General features: G+C 39.3%; 4 protein-coding genes across 7 annotated transcripts in view; all 4 read right to left on the bottom strand.

The window, feature by feature from the left end:
* LOC145464065 (uncharacterized) overlaps positions 1 to 6,910 on the bottom strand; it is a 32,807-nt gene extending 25,897 nt beyond the window's left edge. Inside the window, exons 1-5 of the mRNA XM_081447883.1 lie at positions 6,784 to 6,910; positions 5,180 to 5,803; positions 4,389 to 4,619; positions 3,247 to 3,400; positions 1,348 to 1,520 (exon numbers count right to left, since the gene is read on the bottom strand). Of these exons, the coding sequence (XP_081304009.1) occupies positions 1,348 to 1,520; positions 3,247 to 3,400; positions 4,389 to 4,619; positions 5,180 to 5,803; positions 6,784 to 6,898 (1,297 nt within the window). The 5' untranslated portion in view covers positions 6,899 to 6,910. The remainder of the gene's footprint in view (positions 1 to 1,347; positions 1,521 to 3,246; positions 3,401 to 4,388; positions 4,620 to 5,179; positions 5,804 to 6,783) is intronic.
* LOC145480561 (nephrocystin-1-like) overlaps positions 1 to 22,536 on the bottom strand; it is a 109,968-nt gene that overhangs the window by 46,931 nt on the left and 40,501 nt on the right. The gene's annotated exons all lie outside the window — the stretch shown is intronic.
* Positions 9,318 to 11,798, bottom strand: LOC145480686 (CUB and peptidase domain-containing protein 2-like). Its single transcript, XM_081458991.1, has 2 exons — positions 11,425 to 11,798; positions 9,318 to 9,530 (listed from the first exon to the last, which is right to left on the bottom strand). Exons 1-2 carry the CDS (start codon positions 11,531 to 11,533, stop codon positions 9,370 to 9,372), a joined length of 270 nt encoding a protein of 89 aa, XP_081315117.1. The 5' UTR covers positions 11,534 to 11,798; the 3' UTR covers positions 9,318 to 9,369.
* The window catches only part of LOC145464054 (uncharacterized), a 29,650-nt gene continuing 21,564 nt past the window's right edge, over positions 14,451 to 22,536 (bottom strand). Inside the window, exons 6-8 of the mRNA XM_081447874.1 lie at positions 16,075 to 16,231; positions 15,026 to 15,195; positions 14,451 to 14,560 (exon numbers count right to left, since the gene is read on the bottom strand). Of these exons, the coding sequence (XP_081304000.1) occupies positions 14,451 to 14,560; positions 15,026 to 15,195; positions 16,075 to 16,231 (437 nt within the window). The remainder of the gene's footprint in view (positions 14,561 to 15,025; positions 15,196 to 16,074; positions 16,232 to 22,536) is intronic.

Here is a 22,536-nt window from a genome sequence, read left to right as displayed (position 1 = left end):
TGCCTAAGAAAATCCAGATGCGCCTTCGTTTTAGGTCCGATACAATTGTTTCATTATTTGCTTCTTTTAAAGTTGAGTGGCTAGCCACCCAATCCACCCCTGGCAAATGAATTCTAAAAAAATGATCAAGTCTTAAGCGACTCAAACAAATGACGGTAGAAGTTCGAACCAGAAGAGATAATACTTGGCTGTGTCAGTTTTATTTTCGCCTGAAGCGAGGGTGTCCCAAAATTTTCTCACTTTCATTGCCTTTGAAATTACTCTAACAACCTCAATCTTCTTCAAATGTATCAAACTTTATCAACTCCCAGCATTTCAATTAAGTACACTTGAACATCATCAACTCCCAATACCTCAAAAAAACTTATTGTAGACCACTCGAGATCTCGTCTGGTATATAGACTCCACAGACTAGAATGATGGCTTCTCGGGTTTTGGGCTCTGGGTCAAAATGGTGCTGCGAGAAATGAGTCCTCCAAATTGATGTAAAGACTCCCTGTCCTCCCTGTACTTAGCCTGTTCCAGGAAAGGGGCGAGCGAGAGAAAAACGACTGGAAATAAGGCGTCTTCGTTCACCCCCGACTATTCGAGAGCCTGGAACAGGCTACTCAGCACGAAATAAGAGAATGGCAGGCAGTTTATTACATTTATGGTTAAGCCATATTACATTTATGGTTGTTCAGTTTATTACATTAATGGTCAAATCTTATTACATTTATGGTCGAGAGATTTATTACATTCCTATCTTGCGATCTCTCGTTAACACTTCGTATTGTCCAGGTACAAACAATCCAATTTCAAAAGAATCGAAGTTCAGGTTTTCTACAACAAGTACACAAGGCTATGAGGAAGTGAAAAGAAATCGAACTAATCGATAAGCAGAAAGTGTCACAATACGGCTTGATAATAAACGTCCACTTCAATCATCGGCAACTACTTGCATTAGACTACTCACACGTGACTGACCCATGACACACCGGACGCGGGTCCGTAATACACGCAAAACCGTAGCTACAGGAACCAAGACTCGCTTTGAGAAAGAGGCTAAAGATGAAGCATTAACTCAACACCTCCATTAACTCGAAAGGCCTTCAAGCATCAAACTCCTCATCAATTATCATTTCTTAAAGAGTGGCAAAACAGCTGTGAAATTCATTTGCCACCAGAAGTTCCATGACAATGTCAGGAGCTTATGACAATGATTAAAAAAACCTGTTTTGGCGCATTGGAAATCGGAAACTCGTGTTTCAGTTTTCGTCGTGGAATTAAAATTTTGGGAATTATTTAAGAGGGAGATAAACACGGTAAACGTGATAAGCTTAATCACTTCTTTATGATCCCACTTACCATGTGGTGAAACCAGAGTGAAGACTAACCGATATCCCCTTTGTTCAACCTTGTCGTCTGATTTAAATAATATTTTCACTTGGTCTCCTGTCACTAGGAGATTTTTGCCGGTCATGTTACCGCAGTAGAAGCCAAACGTTCCCGTCCCGTCCGTAATTCTCAAAGAGTCTTCGCTACAAAGAAAGGTAAATAATGTTCTAGACCAAGCCGCTAAACTGAGTTACTTGTGACACTCGTGAGACATTCCAAAATATATAATTCCAATTAATAAATACATAATCCCTGGCAATAAGATGTGTCTTAATTCATTAACAATTGATTCATGCTTTAGCGTGAATTATCTAATTATGATGCATGCAGTGAGTTTGGAGAGCAGAAAAGCAGCGTAAGAGTTGCTCGAGGTGAAAAGAAAGCAGCTGTAGCTTCTTGAGTGGAGTCCAAACAAAATGATGTGTCCGAGCACGGGAAACGATCGGGGGAAGGGGCACTTCCTATAATAGCGTGTACAGAGAGGCTCCGCCCGAAAGGGGTAACCTTGCTCAGGCTTCACATACTTAAAGGGTAGGAATTTCAAAAGGTGAGGTATATGAAAAGGTAGGGAAATCTGTCGTTTAGTTATTTCATAGGCCTTTAATTAAAATATTTTTAATAGCCACCCTTTATGGCTGTATCATTTATTTTATTAAGCACTACCAGGAGCCCATGATGGGCTCCCGGCACTACATGAAAATAATATTTCCTTTTCGGCGATTTAGTCACATTACGGTCCAGTTATGAAAGCATGTGAAAGGGGTACCTTTTTTCAATTAAAGGTATACAAAAGGCTTACCTTTTCTGGCAAAATAATATACAAAAGTGCACGGGAGCAATCTTCACGAAACGAAATAGAAGGACCAAAAGTTTGAAACAAAGACAGTTTAAAAAAGGAAATGATAACCTACAAATACAAGGATGCTTTTACAAATTATTGTTACAGTACGGGTGGACCAAGACCCTGTACATACAGTCGTACTCAGGTTACACAACAGTCCAAATTTAAGGATTTGTTTGGAAAAACGGTTCTATTCTTAAGCCTAAAAAATACGAAGGAGTATGAATAAACATAACCCTACCTTGCTTCAGGTGTGTGTTTACTTAGCTCCCGTGCATGAGGCTTCTAGGCCGATTTATTGCAATTTAGGTGATTTTTAGGAGATATAGAGGACAAAGCAGTGAAACTAAAAACCTCCTAAATTGCAATAAATCGCCTTAGGAACCTCACGAGAACCAAGTCGGAATCAAATCCTTAAATTTGGACTGTTGCGTAACCTCAGTACTGCTGCATGTACAGGGACGCTCATTTGCAAGCTTCGGTCACCTGTGATTATACTATAATTTAGCAGGAGTAATATTTCATACGCCCCAACCCCTGGAGCAAATGTCCGCCTATTGTCCGGGGGGAAGGGTACTACAAATTAATGAAATTAGTGTTAATCACACAAAGAGAAACATTTCCAGTCCCATACATACATACATACATATTATTTTTGTTTTCAAATTAAAATTACAATTATAACATGCCTGTAGATAGCTGAGCTAATCTAGGCGGGTCATGTTTACACGAATTATTATAATATTCCATAGCATTGTAATATAATAATGTCCCCCATTCAAGTAGACTTCTAAAATCTTATAACTAATAAGCATAATTTGGAACATCATAAAGGGACTTAGATTCACTAAAAACAGAGTATTTACAAATAAAGCTCAAAAAAGCTGATAAGGCTATGTTCGCATTGGACAAATGCATAGATCCAGAATAGATAGAAATTAATCCAAAGAGTAATACCATCACATGACTCTATTCCACATTAGATAAATGTAGCTGATACACTCGATCATCGCAGCTATATCACTTACAGGCAATGATAACTTTTTTCCACATCAAAATCCTGAAAGTAAATGTTCATCGACCAGCCTTCTGGAATAGGATATGTGGATACATTTTCCATATTCCTTGGGTAGCTGTAAGGATATCCTTCACTGGTCAGAAAGCCGATCTCTGGGCCATATTCTGTTAATACAAAGACGGTTTTTGTCTGTTTTTTCAACGTTACAAGGCACACATTTTAACCGACATTTTAGGGGAATGGACATCCATTAACAAAGGTCTAACCAATTTAACCAAACTTGATATGACTTGAAGGATGAGAATTCATGTTTACTTTATTCGATTGAAATATAATAAAGTTGAGTATAGAATGGGATAAAACTGTTCTCATCGACGTCTTCAACGTTTGGACATCGAGGTTTAGATTAAGCAATTGAGTACTGTTTCCATGTTTATGTAGCCTCATCTAAACACGTAAAGGCTGGGAGAATTTGAGACGCAGGTTGAGGGTTTGGAAAACTTTTGAGAATTCTTTCAACTCCCGAAGTGTTTAGATGAAGCTACATAAACACAGAAAAAGTACTCTATTGCTTTTATAAAATAGCTCTTAAAAATACGTGCGAATCTAAAACATTATGTGTAACCGTGTTTACATAAGCTCATTTAAACACGCCTATTGACCAATCAATGGGAGTGCGCGTACTATCTCAAGTATTTTATAAAATCTCTTTTAGAAGTAATTATTTGGCCATTTCTACAATTCATTGAATCCTGACACCCAGCTTTGTCCAGAGGGGGATGGGGAGTACATTGGATTCTGGTTTTAAGGGAAAAATAACAGTGTCTCAAACATTATGGCCATGATTGAAGGAATTCATGATCCAGACGTGTCCTTTATAAGTGCGATCACTGCATGAGATATCCGTTACATCAAGAGATGCTATGGCCAACAATTAGTCAGATAGAACTCTTTGATAACAATATGGACAGCATGGAACTTCACTTTAAGTTATAGTCTCAAACCCGTTCATTTTTTGCAGTACAGGTGCTTAGTCCTTTGCACCCAGAAGGCCATTACAGGGCGTTTTCTCGAAGTTTACTTGGGACTCACTCTCGAGCATTGCACTTTATTTGACAAGAAAAGAGAGATTAGACAAGAAAAAACTCTTACTTGTGAAATTGACTTGGAGTTCTTTCACATCTGTTCCATACTGGTTGATGGCCTGGCAGGTGTAGTTTCCATCCTTGTCCAGACGGATGGTTGCAGTGTTTGTTGTTTTCACCAGTACTGTAGAGTTCCATATCAGTGCTGTGTATATAGGAAGAGTTCCTCTGGCTGAACATGACAGCATGCCTCCTTGTATTGCTAACAGAGCAGCTGGGAATGTTACCGTTGGTGGAACTAATCGGTTAGAAATAAAAAAAAAAACATTATCCTTAATGTTTATTGACTGACCATACTTGCTTACATCAATTTTAAACAAATCACATCTTGCTGTAATAGAGGCACAGACTACGTCAAAACGTGGTTTTAGTTGACACAATGATGTACACATGCATAAATATTTGTGGAGTAAGGTCAAGGTGCGTGCTCAAAACAACCCATGAGAGAATTCTAAAAGGTGGCCAAGACATTGCCTTTAATGGCATTAAAAAGATACTGCATGTCACTTTTAGCATGCGAGCGTACGTGCAGACTTATTTTCGGACGACGTGAGACAACAGAATTCACGAAATCCGTCTACTCTCACAGGCTTGTCTGCTCCCGATATTCTCCAGTTCTATTAATTACTTCTTTTGTCCTCTAGCGAAACATTGTTTTGCCAAGGGAGATCCTGAAACGGGTGTCTATTACCTCTTGCAAAGTTGTCCAATAACAGGAGTTTTATTAATTAAGGGAATCATCGGGGAGGGTAACTAGACAACTATTTCGGGAACAAGTGCATATTGTTTTTCAGTTACCTTGTATTATTGATGTTTGTATCTGTGCATCGTTCAGTGCGACATCGTAAACCTTCATTTCCGTGATTTTCCCTTTGAAATAGCTATTAATGCCATCTTTAACCCCCATTCGAACTCTCTGGGAGGCGGTTGCAATCTCATAACCTGTGCCAATGTTTTGTGAGGCTCTCAAATTTCCGTTGATATACAGCGAGTTATTTCCGCTGTTGTGATCGTAACTTGCTGCAACATGAACCCACTCTCCAGCTGGAAGAACCTCAGTTGTTATAGTAGTCAGTCTTTCTAAAGATGGATGTTTGATGATTCGATTAAAGAATCCGCCATTGTGAATCCAGATACAGACAGTGAAACCAGAAACTCCGTAGCTGAATAGTGGTCCATCTTGGCCTCCGGGTTGAACCCAGCACATCAGTGTGATTGACAAACGAGTGTCCTGGCCCCCTTTATTCGGAAACTCGATGTAGCTGCTTACAGTGCCATAAAACATGTACGCTCCGCCTGCTTCGTTGTAGGGTCCATTTGTAATCACAACATCTCCCAGGATTCCCCTTAGTTGCCTGTTTTCTTTTTCTGTGGCTTTATAGCGAGCATTCAAGGGGTAGAAGGCGATAGGTTCTGGAACAGCTAAGAGTAAAAAATAAACCTGTTTTTACATCACCAGAAATAACATGAAAATACGACAGCAGTAGAAACATTCTATAGGACAAGAATTTCCGAGTTGGTTTTCTATGGTCATTTTAACCCGCCTTTTGGATTTGACCATTTGGTGTCGAATCTGCTTCTGCACGGGACTCATATGGCCTCAAAGGTAGCTAACGGCTGACCACATGAAAAAAGTGATTTTTTTTTTCCCGGAGACCCTACCACTCGACACAAGGGTCCTGGGTGTTATATCATGAACACTTACCTATTATTGGACCTGCACGTATCACTTGACTTGCACCAAAACTGTCTACCTCCCGATGGCTAGCCTGCGTAGCAGCGGGATTTTGCGCGCGAGAGCTTTTGTTTTGGCGGTGAAACCGAGAGTGAACGCGAGTGGCGAAGCCAAGCCACGAGGGAATTGGCGAGGAGTCAAGTTAAATTTAACTCGTTGGCTTAGGATCACTCGCTCACAAATCCGGCCACCTAAGCAGGCTACCCCATGCAGCTTGAACCTGGTACTTTCACTTAGCAAGGAATGGAAGGCCTTTCGAGTTTGTGGAGGTAGACAAAGTTTTTGTTAATTATTTCTTACGTGTTCAAGATAAAAACTCCTTTAGGCACTCACATATTTCACTTGTCTTAAAGGAGGCTATCGCGATGCAAAATTCGAAAATTCAAAGCTTGGTAGGTGTTGCAAAATTTCAAATTTGTATCGTTTTCCAAAGTCATTATCTATGTCTATAGATATCGTGCAATCGTTATTCATTGTATTGATTGATTCTCTATATCAACTTCTATCGTCCCCAGCAGTCACTCTTACAGATACAGGCCTATTCGCTCTAATCAGTTTTGGTTTTATAGTTGTTCGAGAAATATCTCTCTTCTGTGCCTCGACACGTTTTAAAGTGATTATCTCAGTCATAAAAGCATCAAACTCCTTATCAATTATCATTTCTTACAGGGCGGCACAACAGCTGAGAACTCCATTAGAAATCCTCTGTTTTGAATTTCGCTGTTTGAGTGGAATCTTATCAAGACGTATTTTCCAGATACAAGAACTGTCTTTCCAGTCATGTGACCACAGTACTTGCCAAACACCCGGTTCTTCTCATTGGTAATCTGTACATAATCTCGGCTACAAAGAAATGAAACATAAACAAGTGACGTTCTTTAACAACGGGTCATTTCAACCTGGAACCCAGATTATTCGTTCCCCTACTAGCACTCGAGAATCGAGCGACCCTGAAAAGCACTTATTAGAAATCCGAAAATATCCCGCTTCCGGTTTAAACGCGCATTCCTAGCTAAAATCATGTGCCTCAATCAGGTTCCTGTTGTTTTATTCTGGTAGCTTTTACTGTTTTGTTTTTTTGTTTTTTTTAAACCAATCAAAATCGATCCTGCAAAAGAACTCTCGACAGTCACTTGCTTGTGCAGAATTGAGCGAAGAATCGAGATACGAGCTTGGAGATCACTGGGAAGTGCATCACGCACGCGCATGTCATATTTATTCCTCCAGCCATTTTCCTTATAAGCGGAGTGTGTACTGAAGAGTCGCGTAATTTCTTACTTGGTAATGTGTTAAGATAAGTTTAAGAGTACGGTAAGTGTAACCGACTGTGCTATTGTAGTTTCTCACTTCATTCTCGCGCTATAAAATGAGTAAATTTATAGTAGTGTTGTTATGCAAGTATTGCGAGGTTTGGTTCAGTGACTTGTATTCTATCATTCATCAGAACCCGAGAACGGCAAGCGCGAAAAGCTAGTGTAAAGGTCGACCGGCACACACTAATAAGGACATGTTGCGGCATCATGAAGCGGGGACCAGCCCCTTCGCGTGTACGCATAGAACCCATGTTGCAGGGACAGTGAGCAAGCTTGTGCACACGAAGAAGATATTGGTTCATTTCTTTTTTATAGCGGGGACAGTTGGCAAGAGCAGTGCTCACCATGCGAGAATTAAAACTGGGGTCATTACGTCCCTTCTTCCTTACCGACAAATTCGAACCAGCTGAATTTCATGTAACATTTTGTGTTGTCCTCGCAATATAAATAAATACAAAAGTCAAAAATAAATGACAATATTAAGAGAGGAAGCTACCTCAGCCTTAGCTGGTTTCCAAGCAGGTCCTCTATCCTGGTAGAATTGGAATTTACAATGTTGGTTTTTGTGGAAGAAGGAAAGCCCTAGAACCCAGACAAAAGCCCTCAGAGTAAGGCGAGAACCAACAACAAACTCAACCCACACATGGTACCGGGTCGGAATCGAACACCAGACACATTGGTGGGAGATGAGCGCTTTCATCACTGCGCCATCCCTGCTCCCTTTCCGCGCTAGTAAAACTTTCACACTAGGAAAATGTCGCTGAAACGTGTCCAACGTGTGCAACGTGTCCCTTACTGTGTGCCAATCTTTAGAATCTAGATGACTGTCTTTCCTCGCGGTTTCTGTCAAGACTTTATCATTCAAAAAATAATGATGACGATAAAAATAAAACATATATCTAGGCGATTTCACAAAGATAATCCCACTAGGTTTTCGCCTGGATTCGGGCACAGCCCGAATCCAGGCTAAGGTAATGACTTTAAACCCAGGGGGAGCTCCGTCACGACCAGGCTGGGCACATGGTCCAGGCACTGGCCTATCTGCTGGTGGTTTGCTCGCGGCTAGCTGTCAAAAGCAGTAGGGAGGGGAGGGTGTCTTGTACTGACACCCCTACCTGACTAGACTTTGAGTTTTCAGTATTAAATAACCTTGATATTGACTGTGTTTCTGGGTATTTTACTCAGTTGTTTAACCTTGTTTGAGGGTTCTATGTTGACGTGACATGGCACCCTGCTGCAGAGGTCCATGCCACGTACATGCGTGACGGGCTAACCTCCTAGCCAGGGGTTGGTCAGATGACTTCTAGCCGGTGGGACTGTCTTTGAGTTAATGCGGGCATGTTTTTGCGAATTCGGGCAGATATACATATTAAAGGCCCTACTCAGCCTCCACCATTTTCGATGCCATCGAATTATTGATATTGCATGATGAAGCGAAATCTTATTGCTTTACTGTAAGTTGTGTTCCAGAAAGTATGTTAAATTATCTTTAGTAGTTTCATTGTGATTTCCTTCGTTTCGACATGCAGCGAATAAAATATAATAGCCAAACCCTCGCATGTAAACAAAGACAAAGGTGTGGTTGATTAGGGCCCCTTAACTTACAGCTATAATTTAGTTTCAGAATTTTTCGTCCTTGTTACTAAAAAGTTACTCAAATTGAAAAACATTCAATTATTACTTGGTGATAAAACGAAGGAAATTCAGCCTTACGCCGCTTTAAGAACTCAAAGTTGTTGAAGGACCTGAGCACATGCTCACAGCTGAAAGGTTTCCTCCTACAACTCGCGATCAAATAATCAGATTAATACAAATGTGACTTTCCTTGAAAAAAAAGGAGACTTTCGCCCATTCAGGCTTTGCATTCTGTGGAGAAAGTGATGCAGGTCACTGGACCTCTGCCTACATTCGCAACTTGTTAACATATTAAAAATCAATACTTACTCGCAAGATATACTATCCTCCAGGTAAAGTTCGTTAATGGTAATATTAATCACCATGCCTTGTGGAATAGGAACCGAAGAAATACAATCTGTATTATTTGGGTAATCGTTAGGATATCCGGGACTTCTGAGTGTATTTTCAATCACTGGACCACACCCTGCATGTAACAAATCAAAATATTAAAAAGACAGAGTTAATATCGACTGAATAGTTTTATTCCCTGCAAGTGTTTGTTTCTATTGACCCTGAAAAGCCGCATCGGGGGAGTGGTAAATTAAGATATTTATTTTAATACTTATTTATTAATCTTTATTTATTTCTCTAACTTTTTTGTGTCAATTTCAAAACCCGTCAAGTGCCTATCAAGCCACTTCAAGGCACCAAAACACACAGATTCCTTCATCTCATTTTTAACTCGCATAATGAGGTAGTCATTAATCCCAGATATAGCTATGGATGTGAGGTTCACTCGATCCTTCGATTCCTGTTGGACTTTTTGCCAATCCGCTGACCAGTCTGTTAAGGATTTACGGTCGAGTGCACCGCGCGATACAATTTATTTATCAAGTGATTTGTTTCGGTAGCAAAGCTTCTTATTCGTGGATCGTTTATACGGTCGACAGTGCATGTTTTTCTTTTTTCAAAACTTAAAGTTCCCACCAATAAACCAATTCAATTGTTTTTGTTTTTTTTCCATGACTTGGAGAAAAACATCACTTTGTCATGCCATCACGTGCCATCACGTGCCATCACGTGCCATTAGATGTCATTGCAAATTGCTTCCAGAGAAACTTCAGATGAATTAACAAAATTTGGTCGTATTTTCATGAGAACATATCAGAAAGATTGTGAACGTGAAACAAATGCGTGCAGGCAGATTTTTCCCTCCTCGCGGGAAGGGATACGTACCCCCTCCCTTCGTCTGTTATGACTTACCATAAGTGTGTGTCAAATACTAGTCTCAATTCAGTGTACATGGAGGGTGACGAATGGTTTTTGCGTGATTTTTGATGTCCTTAAAATTAGTAGGGCGTCGCGTGATTGAGACCAAATTAGCCGCGTGACGCGGGACAGGACATCACAACGTGATGCGTGATTGACTATTTTACAGGTACGCGATGCGTGATTTACCACACTGATTTCCTTGATGGGTGAATGTTTTTGGACCTAGAAGGATACCATTCATTCAAAGTAAATAGAGTCTTTATAAAGATCGATATACCGTAGAAGACGTGACATCATTTTCTGTTTTTATTTCTGAAAGAATGTCGTCCCAAACGGCTGAACTGAAGAGACATTGGTGTTTGGAATCATATTATGCCGCCCGAGAAGACGCTTCTGCAAGCAATGACCTCCTACAGAGAGAAAACATTTGTGTACCACATGCTCTTAATGAAGGTCGTCATAAAAACCCAGCTGAATTCAAAAGCCACGTTATGTCCTTCACACACATAAAAACAGTTGTCGCACGTATTTCCGGGGGTAAAGCTTTGACACAAATATAAATGCCTGTATCTCAAAGAATAGCAAAGATGCAGTAGATGTCTTCTCAGTTCGCATCTGACTGTGCTATAGGAAAGGAAATAACATGCGTGCGGAGCTAGCCAAGAGAGTTCTGGAGAGGTAAAAATCCCACCTTGCAAAGCTCGCTCCGCTCGCCTTTTTTTTTCTTTTTCATGCTTGTCGGGAGCCTGATTATCCAGGATTCTACCGGATGCAGACCAAATCTCCCAGAATGCCGTAAAGTCATCACCACTTCTATTTTGGCCGATAACTGGCATTTTCAGGGTGAAATGTTTGGAATATTTGTCAATAGATTTCTGTGGTTGAATCGGCAGAGTTCTGTTTTTAATGACGTTGTTAGGGTTGAGAAGATAAAATTGGCGACGCACTTACTTCTTTTTAAGTGGTGCGTGATTGGTGAAAAACGTCTCCGTGATGCGTGATTTGATAGAAACATTCAGCGTGATGCATGATTGGACCCCCCCCCCGGCCCCACCCCCTTTGCAGCCCTCTGCGTGGGGTTAGTTTCAAATATCATATTTTCTCACCTCCTTTTATTACGAAGTGCTTCACATCAGTTCCATACTTGTTGGTGGCCACACAGGTGTAGTTACCTTCCTGGTATAATTTACTGCTTGCAGTGTTTGTTGTGTTCATCACCACTGTAAAGTTCCGTATCAATGTTATGTATATGGGAGGGGTTCCAGTGGCTGAGCATGGCACTTGGCTACCTGGCTCTACTCTCACCGCAGCATCTGAAACAATCTTGGGTGGCACTAGTAAAGTAATGTTTCAATTCAGTTAGCGCTGTAATTAATGTTATTTAAGATTAATAATTAATAGTCTGGGTTATACTTAGAAGACTAAAGACTCACCTGTACAGTGTTAATCTCAATCTGAAGTAAACTAACCGCTAACACCAGTAAGAACATAAACTATTTACAACTTTGTACATTGTTTTATCTTACACGAGAGAGGTCTTTTTGCGGGGTCTATTTCTTGAAGTTCATTTGATACTAAAACTATACAAATCAGTCATTAAGTCTTGGTCATCGCCTTTTGGTGTAGAAATAAATTACACTTGATTATTTTAGTTGATCAAAACTGCACTTTAACCCATTCCTAACAAAGAAGCAACAACACCAAAGAAACAAAATGACTACTCCATTTAAAAAAAAAAAAAAAAGAATCCTTACTTATATGGCGATACAGTGTAAGAAACGCAGAATTTCGTTCTTGTCTGGACATTCACCCTATTTGGCCCTGGGAGAAAAGGTGAGGGGGGCGAGGGGAGGGGAGGGGGGTTAAGGTGCCTGGGCTGAATTTAAACTTTCCTCACTTTGTGACTTTCGCAATATCTATCAGGGAATATTTGGGTCTGTCAATAGTTTTGTTACTCGCGTTGACATTTCTAGATCAACCATGTCTGTAAAGGATGTTTAACAGAAATTATGGTTACCGTATACCTTTAGGGGTGTCTCACATTCAAGCAAAGTAGCGCATCCGGTTTTACCTGTAGATACCTAATCTCCCATATCAAATTATAGCTTATAAAGCTGTCTCACCTGTACCAAGAATTTTGAAATGAAATGTCAAATTTCTTACGACCTCAAAATGCGAGCGTCCGAATCACCTTCTCTTCTAAAAGCTACACGTCAAAGCGAATTTTGTTTTTCGCTTATTTAATTTGTCCCTCAGTTTCTGGACCCAAAGCGCTAAAAAAACATAGGTCTGCAATTTGCCCTATTCAATTTCAGTGAAAAGCTACAGGACATTTTCGAAATAGGATTAAAAAAATTATGGAGTGATTGTAGAAAAATCGTTCTAGGAGAAAAAAAATATTTGCAAATAATTAAACATTCGCAGACACGTTTTGTTGTTTATATGTCAAGCTAGGTACTGTCCAAATTTGAGGGCAAACAAACAAATTCCCTCAGACTTGTAGCTTTCAAAAGCGACCCCAAAGGTGATTTGGATGCTCACGTTTAGAGGTCGTGAAAATTCGACAATTCATTTAATTTTTTTTACAAATTTTTTTACAAATTTTTTTACAAATTTTTTTAAAGTAAAATCAGTGAGCAGCACGTCTGCGAACTACTTGAGTTGTAAAACTTTTTTATTTTCTCCTACGCGTTTCGTGTGACTAGCGCACACTTCTTCAGGGAGTTTAACAATACAAGCAAGTATACCTGTATATATACCTAGATACAATTCTGCATTTCGCAAAAAACGACACCTGCGGATTTACGTATACAAACCGCTCGGTAATGCGTCTAGGAAACAGGCGTAAAAATATTATTAAGGTGTGACATATTTTAAGTGTGACATAACTATTTGGGGCCCACAGTTTTAGCTAAAACTGTGGGCCCCAAATAGTTATGTCACACTTAAAATATGTCACACCTTAATAATATTTTTACGCCTGTTTCCTAGACGCATTACCGAGCGGTTTGTATACGTAAATCCGCAGGTGTCGTTTTTTGCGAAATGCAGAATTGTATCTAGGTATATATACAGGTATACTTGCTTGTATTGTTAAACTCCCTGAAGAAGTGTGTGCTAGTCACATGAAACGCGTAGGAGAAAATAAAAAAGTTTTACAACTCAAGTAGTTCGCAGACGTGCTGCTCACTGGTTTTACTTTAAAAAAATTTTTAAAAAAATTTTAAAAAAAATTAAAAAAATTTCATTTAATTTCAAAATTCTTGGTATAGTTTGAAAGCTAACCAGCTCTGTAAGCTTTAATTTGATATAGGGGTTTAGGTGTCTACAGTTTACACCGGACGCGCTACATTGCTTGGACGCGACTCAGCTCTAAAGGTGTTCTAAAGGTACATACATGTTTGCTTTAGTGAGATTTTGGATGTTATAGAGACATTTCTTAAAGAGTTTTGAAATTCAAGACTGTGATACTCTGATTTCGCTATGTTTCTAAACAAAGTTAAAATTAAGTTAGAAACAAAGAATTTGAGTATACCAAAACAAAATGGGAAGTTCGCAAATATTAATTAGCGCCCCCTCTCGAATAAGCGCCCCCTTCAAATAAGCGCCCCGCGTGTAGGTCAAAATTTTAAATAAGCGCCCTCCCCCCCCTCAAATAAGCGCCGCTCCCCTCCCCTTCCCCCATTTTGTGGACGAGCACTGAGCCAACAAAGGATGTATAGTTATCGCTGTGTAGTATTAGATTTGTTCATTGTTTCAGTTTGTGAACACGTTAAGGACCGTTAAGTGAACAAGTTGAACATGTTAAGTACTAATGGTGCCGCAATTTAAACTCTGGGATCAGCTTTTTATGTCGATAAACAGCTTATGTTGTTGTTTACGCGCAGACAATGCATTTAAAAAATAATCATGTCAGGCCATGATTTGGGTAAAATTAACTAAGTGCCTCCCTCGAATAAGCGCCTCCCATCTCCTCCTAAATTTGAAATAAGCGCCCCGGGCGCTAATTCGAGGATTTACGGTATCAGGAAAAGATAGGATGCAATCCTGTCAAAACCTTTGTAGATTTCCTGTAGTATTTTGTTATTTATTTATTTATTACAAAGATCTGCCTGCTGTGTGGTGTTGTGTGTTAATTTTGATATATGGCAGTTTTCTCTCTTATGGAATGATAATTTTTATCAAACTCTATAAATTGTATTAGGTAGTGATTGTTGTAATGAGTATTTGTAAAAAGAGAAACTGTCAATAAGAAACAAAAAGAAAAGATTAAAAATAGATGAGTAACCAGGAAAAGACATTTGGAAAAATAGAAAAACGATCTCTGGTTAAAAATTTGTTTAAAACGAGCTTTCGACTATCAGTCTGTAGTCTTTAAAGAGTAATAGATAGAAAGTGCGAACGTTAAAATATATACTAAGAAAACTGTGAAAAGACAAAATCATAATAAAAACAATAAAAATGCTTGTGTGCGAGTAAAAATGCTAATGTGAAGTTCAAAATAAAATTGAATATTGTCTTGGTAATTGTTTCCCATTATTGTCAGCATGGTTCGTAATTGCTGTGTGCCAGGATTCCAAAGTTTTTCTAACACGACAAAAAAAGATGGTAAACATATTTAAATGTGGCATCATTTAGGCGTCGTATGACGACATGATGTCATGAGTCCCAGTCCCCCCTCGTTAAAAATCAAGAAAAAGTACTTACCGTGTGGACCAGCATTGAAATATATCAGGAATCCTCTTTCTTCTACATCGCCGTCTGAGTGAAGTTTCATCAATATCTGGTCTCCAGTTAAAAGAATGTTCTGCCCAGTCCTCTGGCCACAGTACTTACCAACCATTATTCCGTCATTAACAATCTCTAGATAGTCCCAGCTATACATAAGAAACGGAAATAAATGGCCGTTATTACCCAACTCAGTTAGTTTAAAGGGCCATTAACTAAGATAAAGCAATCAGATATCTCACTTCCTTCACAGCCAAGCTTGCTCCGGACCGTACGGAGAATATTGGCACTCAGTTTTTGTACAGACTGACTTGTAACACATGTATACCAATAACGGATATGACAATATACCACGGCTACTTTTTTTTCGCATTTTGTCTTATTAGGTCTATATCGGGGAAATGTGACATGCCAAAAGAGATTGACAAGATGTCAGGCTGGCAAAGCGGAGAAGAGCTTCTATTTTTTCCTATTTCGCTAGAACGCAGAAGCTTTATATACACTGAGCTATCAAAATGGCTCCTCCCTCAGTCAAACTAAACGCAGCAGTTCAAACCATAAATTCAAATGTGTTGCTTATTATGATGTAAAGGCATGCAGGGCGCCGCTATCATGATCAAAGTTTTACTTGACAACTGAGTTAGTTTATCGTCATTAACATTCACACAGTGTTCGGCAAAAGATTCAATGGTTAGTTTGTCAAGAAACTATGAGAAGTGGCTTAACATATTAACTGAGGTTGTTAAACAGCTTTTCATAACATTCGGCTGTCTTTTAGTTGAAGACAGCACCCTAAATTAACCAGAGTTGTCTGTGCATCCTCCCAGCCCCACCAAAGGACATTGCAAGAGTACAAGATTCGATCCGAGTTCTGTTCTGACGAGCTGTCCTTTTTCATAAAGCACGAAGATTCTCATCAAATTTCATTCACTCCACTCCATTTAATCCTTAACAAGTTAAAGGAAGAAACAGATCGTGTTGTAGACAGCAGTAGATCTAAAAGCTTGAAGTGACAGCTATGTGCTTACCTGCATGATGGATGATCCTCCAATTCAAAATTGATGAAGGAAATGTTCATCGTCATGTTGTGTGGTATAGGAATCACATAATTGCAGTCCATATAAGGTGGGTAGTTGTTAGGATATCCAGGACTTTTTAGTGTGTTATTAACCACCAAACCACATCCTGGTTAAGGAAAGGTATATATGTCATATAAATTACATATGTATATGAGTTGTCTTTGAGAAAACACATTGCACAATAGGTACGCACAGGATAACACCAGACCATAAAACAAGGAATACTGAATACTGTCTCAAACCCTTCAGAGGCCAGCACCAGGTAAAGCGCTCATGCCTTAGCCACCAAATTAAAATAGGATAATGGGGATATAGCTACAGATACTCTAACATAATGCGACATCATTAAGACGCATTTACTTGATTTCATTGGCCGAAGACATCTTTCGTCAATGCTCCCATCATATTTGGGAGCGTAATCAAGCACAAATTCATTAGGTTGGAATGTCTACCAGCTTTGGTTGTCTGTTAGTGGCACTTCCAGGGAGTTGCTTAGGGGACTGAGCAGGCGACCACACCTCCTCTCCTCCCCCCTTCCCCCAACCCCTTCCACTCTCATTAACAAAAACACTTTATGCTCAAACGGCTCCACCTTACTTTAAGGCGCGAGGGCCTGGAAACTTTGGGTGTCTAGCTTACAGAGCGTTGTCTTGGCGGCCATATTAATAGGAAATTTTTGCACTTTCTAAAAGAGACATATGGTCATTGTCATTTGAAAATGCTCTATAAGGAGTTCTGGTTCTACCACCATTACCAATAGCTATGACGTCATTATGACACCTTTTAAATACTGAAAGTAAGATTTCTTCATTTCGTTAACAGCAACTCACGAGAGCATATATAAAGGCGGTAATCCTAGACAGAAAGAACCGTTTCCATGACAGTCGTGACTGTAAACACTTTGACAGGAAGTGAATAGAAACGCCTAGATTACATCAATATCGTAACACTTTGGATGAAAGGTATACCAAACAGTGTTCCGTACCATAGCACAGGCTAAGGTTTTTATAAGCAATAGACCACAAGTTTCTATGGTTTATAGGCTGATAAACCACGCGGGATGTTGGAAGAAGACGCGAGAAGAATTCGTAAATCACGAGCCACAGGCGATAATTCAGAAGACACACGAAATTTCCACGAGTTTATTGGCACAATAAACCATACCTGATTGAAGAATCAGAGCACGCACATTGATTTGGTTATTACATAAAAATAAATATATAATAAGCTTTAATATATAATTAAGGTTACACAATACCTTTACGGGTGCACTTCAGAAATAAATTCGTACCAGCGTTGTTTTATAAGGAAACTACCACAAACTATATATATCAATAGAAAGGTTATAAACTGTGCAATTCAGGAAAAATATTCACTGTTTTGTTGCGGAGAAAGAAGCTGGAAAATGGAAAACCACCAACTATCATTCGGCCGAATTAATCAGGTATCAAACACAAGTAGTAATGTTTAATAACTGCACAGTATTAATCAGCAAGCAACAATCTCTCAAAGGGTGTCGAGGTTTCCTGTATTCCTATTGGTTATCTTTTAATAGACCCGTAAAGTTATCGAATAATTTGCCCACCCTATTACGTTCGCGCCTATCACAAGAGAAATGTTCATGATATAAAAAATCCCCGACGCGTTTTTGTTCCTTGATCCTCAAGTGACATTCTGGCAAAATCTCGTGACAATCTACCAACTCTACATACCCTATTAATCCATTTAAAGAGATGGTATTCTCACGAAAAACTTTTACGAGTTATCGCCGTTTGAAGAGTTGTAAACATGTCACGCCTTCACTCCAATGTATGTCAACAGAATATGCTGCCAGCCAATGAAATCATGGCACCCCTAGCGTTCACAGCAAGCGAAATGATTTTCGTGGGAATTCCAAGGCAATAATAGTATAACAGTCACGTTCTCCTTATTGAACTTCAGCATGCGTTTATAGAGAGGTCTTTACCGCTCGTGAGAAATAGGAAAAACCAAGAGAAGTAAGCGGGGTAAGAGTACAGGTATGAGTATGCACGATCCCTTGCCGCTTTTGGTCAAAGTTTTCTTCTTGCCTTCGAGGAATTCTGCTTTTGTCTTTTTCTTGGGTCCCGGCTTCGATTTTTTTGCTGTCCCAGGACTTTTATCTTCTTTTTTAAGCACATTTCATGACCTCAAAAAAGAGTGATAGGCGGCAGGGAACGAATTAATTCGAGAACTCCACTGCGAAATGGCATGTCAACAAAAAATGCTAATGAGGCCCTTGTAATAAGAACCACCGGAGGAAGCTGTTTCGAGCAAAAAGTCGACGCGCTATGTGGATTATGACACCTAACTGTTTTATTAACTTTTGTTTAAAAAAGCCTTTTTTAAAAACAACTCGCGCGCGTGTTAAGAGGCTGTCTCTGTAAAAACCAACCACTAATTTTACTTCGAAAAGTCGATTTTTTTCATAAGCTGGGATTTCGAAGCCCTTACCTAGTCAATCACTAAAATGAGTTTTACTTGATTAAAAATTCTAATCGAAGTTTTCTAGGATTGATTGAAGTTCGGTCAGCTCGACACCAGTTGCATGCCTACCGAAACTGGAAAAATAGCACATATTGCCGGCGCTCTAAAAAAAAAAAAAATTATATTCGCTCAAAATTCCCAATTCTTTTCTTCAACTATAGATATATCATAACAGTTTGTTTAGCCATGTTGCAATTATAATTCAATGTTGTTCCTTCAACGATTAAAAGAAGATTTTCTACCCGTTAAATCGAGTTTTGAACCAAACGCGAAAATACCTCTACTTTGAAGGCACGTTTTAAAAATGTGGCACCTGTTTGAAACTGCTGAACTGCATGAATAGAAATTATAAGTGTACCTTAACTTAAAACAATAATAAAATTTGTCTGCCCACTTGGTTTTCAAAACTAACGACTGCTTAAAGTTCAGGAAATTTTGAAAATATTCCAGCAAGTAACTAACACACTCGCCTCCGTAAAGTGCTCCGATAAATTCACGTAAATCTCTTACCTGGCTTCAAGATTAAAGTTTTGGTCCTTTGTAGCGATCGTTGAAACCTACGTAGCATTAAAACTGCCAGCTCTTCCTTCCAGCTGTAGGTTTGTATATAAAGTACATTTATACGTTCCTCATCCGTGTCGAGCGTGACGATCACATACTTCGATGTTCTTTGTATTACTGACCATTGTTTTCCTCGAAGCCGGTTTAATCATGTAGATTCCTCTTGAAAGGTTTGTAGAAGCACTCTTTTGGACAACTCTCGGCACACGTACATGTATGAACAGTAAACGGTGATCCGGGGAGCCACGGAAGGATTGATAAATGCCACGGCCATTTTGTGTTTACAACGGGAAAATTAACGCCCGGGCGGAGTGTGGGGGTATTCAGCGGGCATGCTTTTGATAAAAAATATGTTGTGTAAGCGTCACGGAATATTTAAGTACTGTTCACACATATCTTTAAAGTTAACTACTTTATTTAGGTGTCATTAATTGTCATCAAATAACGCTTAAAACTTTCAAAAGTGTGCATTCGCTAAATGTTGCACACCTGGTATCATTTTTACCTCTGTTTGCGAATTTATAATACTCAATTCTTTTTCCCCTCTTCTGTACATAAGTTGCAATTACGCCATTGCGCGCGTAACGTCCGGCAAAAGTTCATTACAATCGAATGGTAGCATTCCGAGTTCTGCATTGATATAAAGCGGACAAACATGGCCTTTTTCCGAGGCATACTGAAGTACGTTGTTCCATCACTGTGGCAGCTGACTAAGGTTTAATTAATTTAACGGCAAAGAAAAAAAAGAAGAGTATTTTCTCAGTTTCACTTTTAGGTTTACTGACATGGAATCGATATAATGTTATGCCGTGTTCAAAACAATTGGTAAGAGGCTCAAGAATTTACAAATGGAATTAAGACTAGTTTAAAAACAAAAATCTTGTCTAAGACAAATAATCTGGGGCTAGTTTATGACGCAATCAACTATAAAAATGGTTGTCAATGAGGGCAAAAGAAGAATGGCTGTTAGAGGACTCTGGAATAACTGACACCGAGGCAGTTCGCATGGAAATATTGGGCGCACCCGTCGCAGCCCACCCAGTCTTCTCCGTCATCATCTCGGCAAATCTCGCATAAATTCGCATTCCTCCTGCAAGTAAGATTCCTTACTATGGCGATCTGACAGAACAAAGCAGCTTGAATTCGAAGACATATACTCTTCAAAAAATTCTTTACAATCACCCTCGAAAAAACCAAAGGCATAGCCATTTTCCTTTCTATAATCATGCAAATGCAGACGGAGATATTCCTCGTCCACTTTGTCCGCCATATTTACATTTTACGCGGGAAAAGTATGTCTTGTTACGTATGTGCAAGTGAAATGTCCTTTAATTTTACGGGATCACTTACACAACGTATTTTTGTATAAAAGTGTGTCCGCTGAATACCCCCACACTCCGCCCGGGCGTTAATTTTTCCCGTTTACAACAGGTATTTTAGTTCCCAATCTTCCCGTGAGTGTAACGGTGTCACACTGATTTGGGTATCCCCGTGTTTTGGGTACCCCCGTACCCAAATCCCTAGTGTTTTGGGTATCCAAAACACTGAAAGCGTTAAATACCACAGACTGGGGCAATTGAAATCATCCATAATTCTGCTCAAAAACCATTTATATTCTTACGAAGCTTTGTCTCAATAAATAAAAGCTTTCTTAATCTTGATATAAACACATAACGTCGCTGAAAATAGTCACAAGTTATAACAGGCTGTCTCATCCGAGTCCGCATTTATAACGACATACAAAACCGGATTCACGCGCCAAAGTTCGTTGTATGAACATGCGCTTAGTGCCTATCGATAACCCTCGAAATGCACGTCATTTTAAACAAGAAAGGCGCATTCTAAACCTCGCATAGTTCGGCGATTGAATAAAATCAATATGCGAGCGGGCACACGGAGATACGGCCGTCACGCAATATGCAGGTCTCAAGCTGTGACTGACCTCTGTGTGTGTTGCCTGTCTGAAATAAACTTTGTCTCAGACTTGTTTATTTATCGCTCTTTCCTTGATTATCTGTCCTATTACTTCCCTTTCCAATGTGTCTGCTTGTTATTGTTTCTTTAATTAAGGGTAACCAAATCTAAAACGCAAAGCAAACTTACAAAGACGAAATTAATTCCACTGAGGAAAGGACTAGATCGAAATGCTGAAATGTAAGGGATACCCAAATCCCTAGTGATGTGGGTATCTATCTATCTATAAATCTATAAATCAGGGTAGCCAAATCGACCGAAGATAAGAAAAAAAGCGAACTTGCAAAGACGAAAGTCATTCCAATGAGGAAAGGACTACAAATGCTAAAACGTAAGGGATACCCAAATACCTAGTGATATGGGTCTCCCCTTCCAATATGTTTATTTGTTATCGATTCTTTAATTCAGGGTAGCCAAATCGACCAAAGATAAAAAAGCAACGCAAACTTGCAAAGACGAAAGTCATTCCAGTGAGGAAAGGACTAGAAATGCTAAAACGTAAGGGATACCCAAATACCTAGTGATATGGGTATCCCCTTCTAATATGTTTATTTGTTATCGTTTCTTTAATTCAGGGTAGCCAAATCGACCGAAGATAAAAAAGCAAAGCAAACTTGCAAAGACGAAAGTCATTCCAATGAGGAAACGACTAGAAATGCTAAAACGGAAAGGATACCCAAATACCTAATGATATGGGTATCCCCTTCCAATATGTTTATTTGTTATCGTTTCTTTAATTCAGGGTAGCCAAATCGACCGAAGATAAAAAAAAAGAGCGAACTTGCAGAGACGAAAGTCATTCCAATGAGGAAAGGACTAGAAATGCTAAACCGTAAGGGATACCCAAATACCTAGTGATATGGGTATCCCCTTCCAAAATGTTTATTTGTTATCGTTTCTTTAATTCAGGGTAGCCAAATCGACCAAAGATTAAAAAAAAGCAAAGCAAAATTACAAAGACGAAAGTTCCAATGAGGAACGAGGACTAGATCGAAATGCTGAAATGTAAGGGAGACCCAAATCCCTAGTGATATGGGTATCCCCTTCCCGAGTGTTTGTTTTTTTCTTGTTTTTTTTTTTTTAATTCAGGGTAGGCAAATCCGCCGAAGATTAGAAGGAAAAGAAAACTTACAAAGACGAAAGTCATTCCAACGAGGAAAGGACTAGATCGAAATGCTAAACTGTAAGGGATACCCAAATCCCTAGTGATATGTGTATTCCCTTCCAGAGTGTTTGTTTGCTATCGTTTCTTTAATCCATGGTATAGCCAAATGAACCGAACATTAAAAAGCAAAGTAAACTTTCAAATACAAAGGTCATTCGAGTAAGGAAAAGACTAGAAATGCTAAAATGTAGGGGATACCCAAATCC

The sequence above is a fragment of the Orbicella franksi genome, chromosome 1 (assembly GCF_964199315.1).
Source record: "Orbicella franksi chromosome 1, jaOrbFran1.1, whole genome shotgun sequence".
In the NCBI taxonomy this organism is placed as follows: domain Eukaryota; kingdom Metazoa; phylum Cnidaria; class Anthozoa; order Scleractinia; family Merulinidae; genus Orbicella; species Orbicella franksi.
This window is presented reverse-complemented; position numbering and strand designations above follow the sequence as displayed.

Excerpts from the sequence above, each read along its gene's own strand:
- LOC145480686 (XM_081458991.1), bottom strand. The coding sequence starts at position 11,533 with ATGAACACAACAAACACTGCAAGCAGTAAATTATACCAGGAAGGTAAC. Across the intron at positions 9,531-11,424 it reads GCACTTCGTAATAAAAGGAG|GGTGTGGTCCAGTGATTGAA; the intron begins GTGAGAAAATAT and ends TGTTACATGCAG.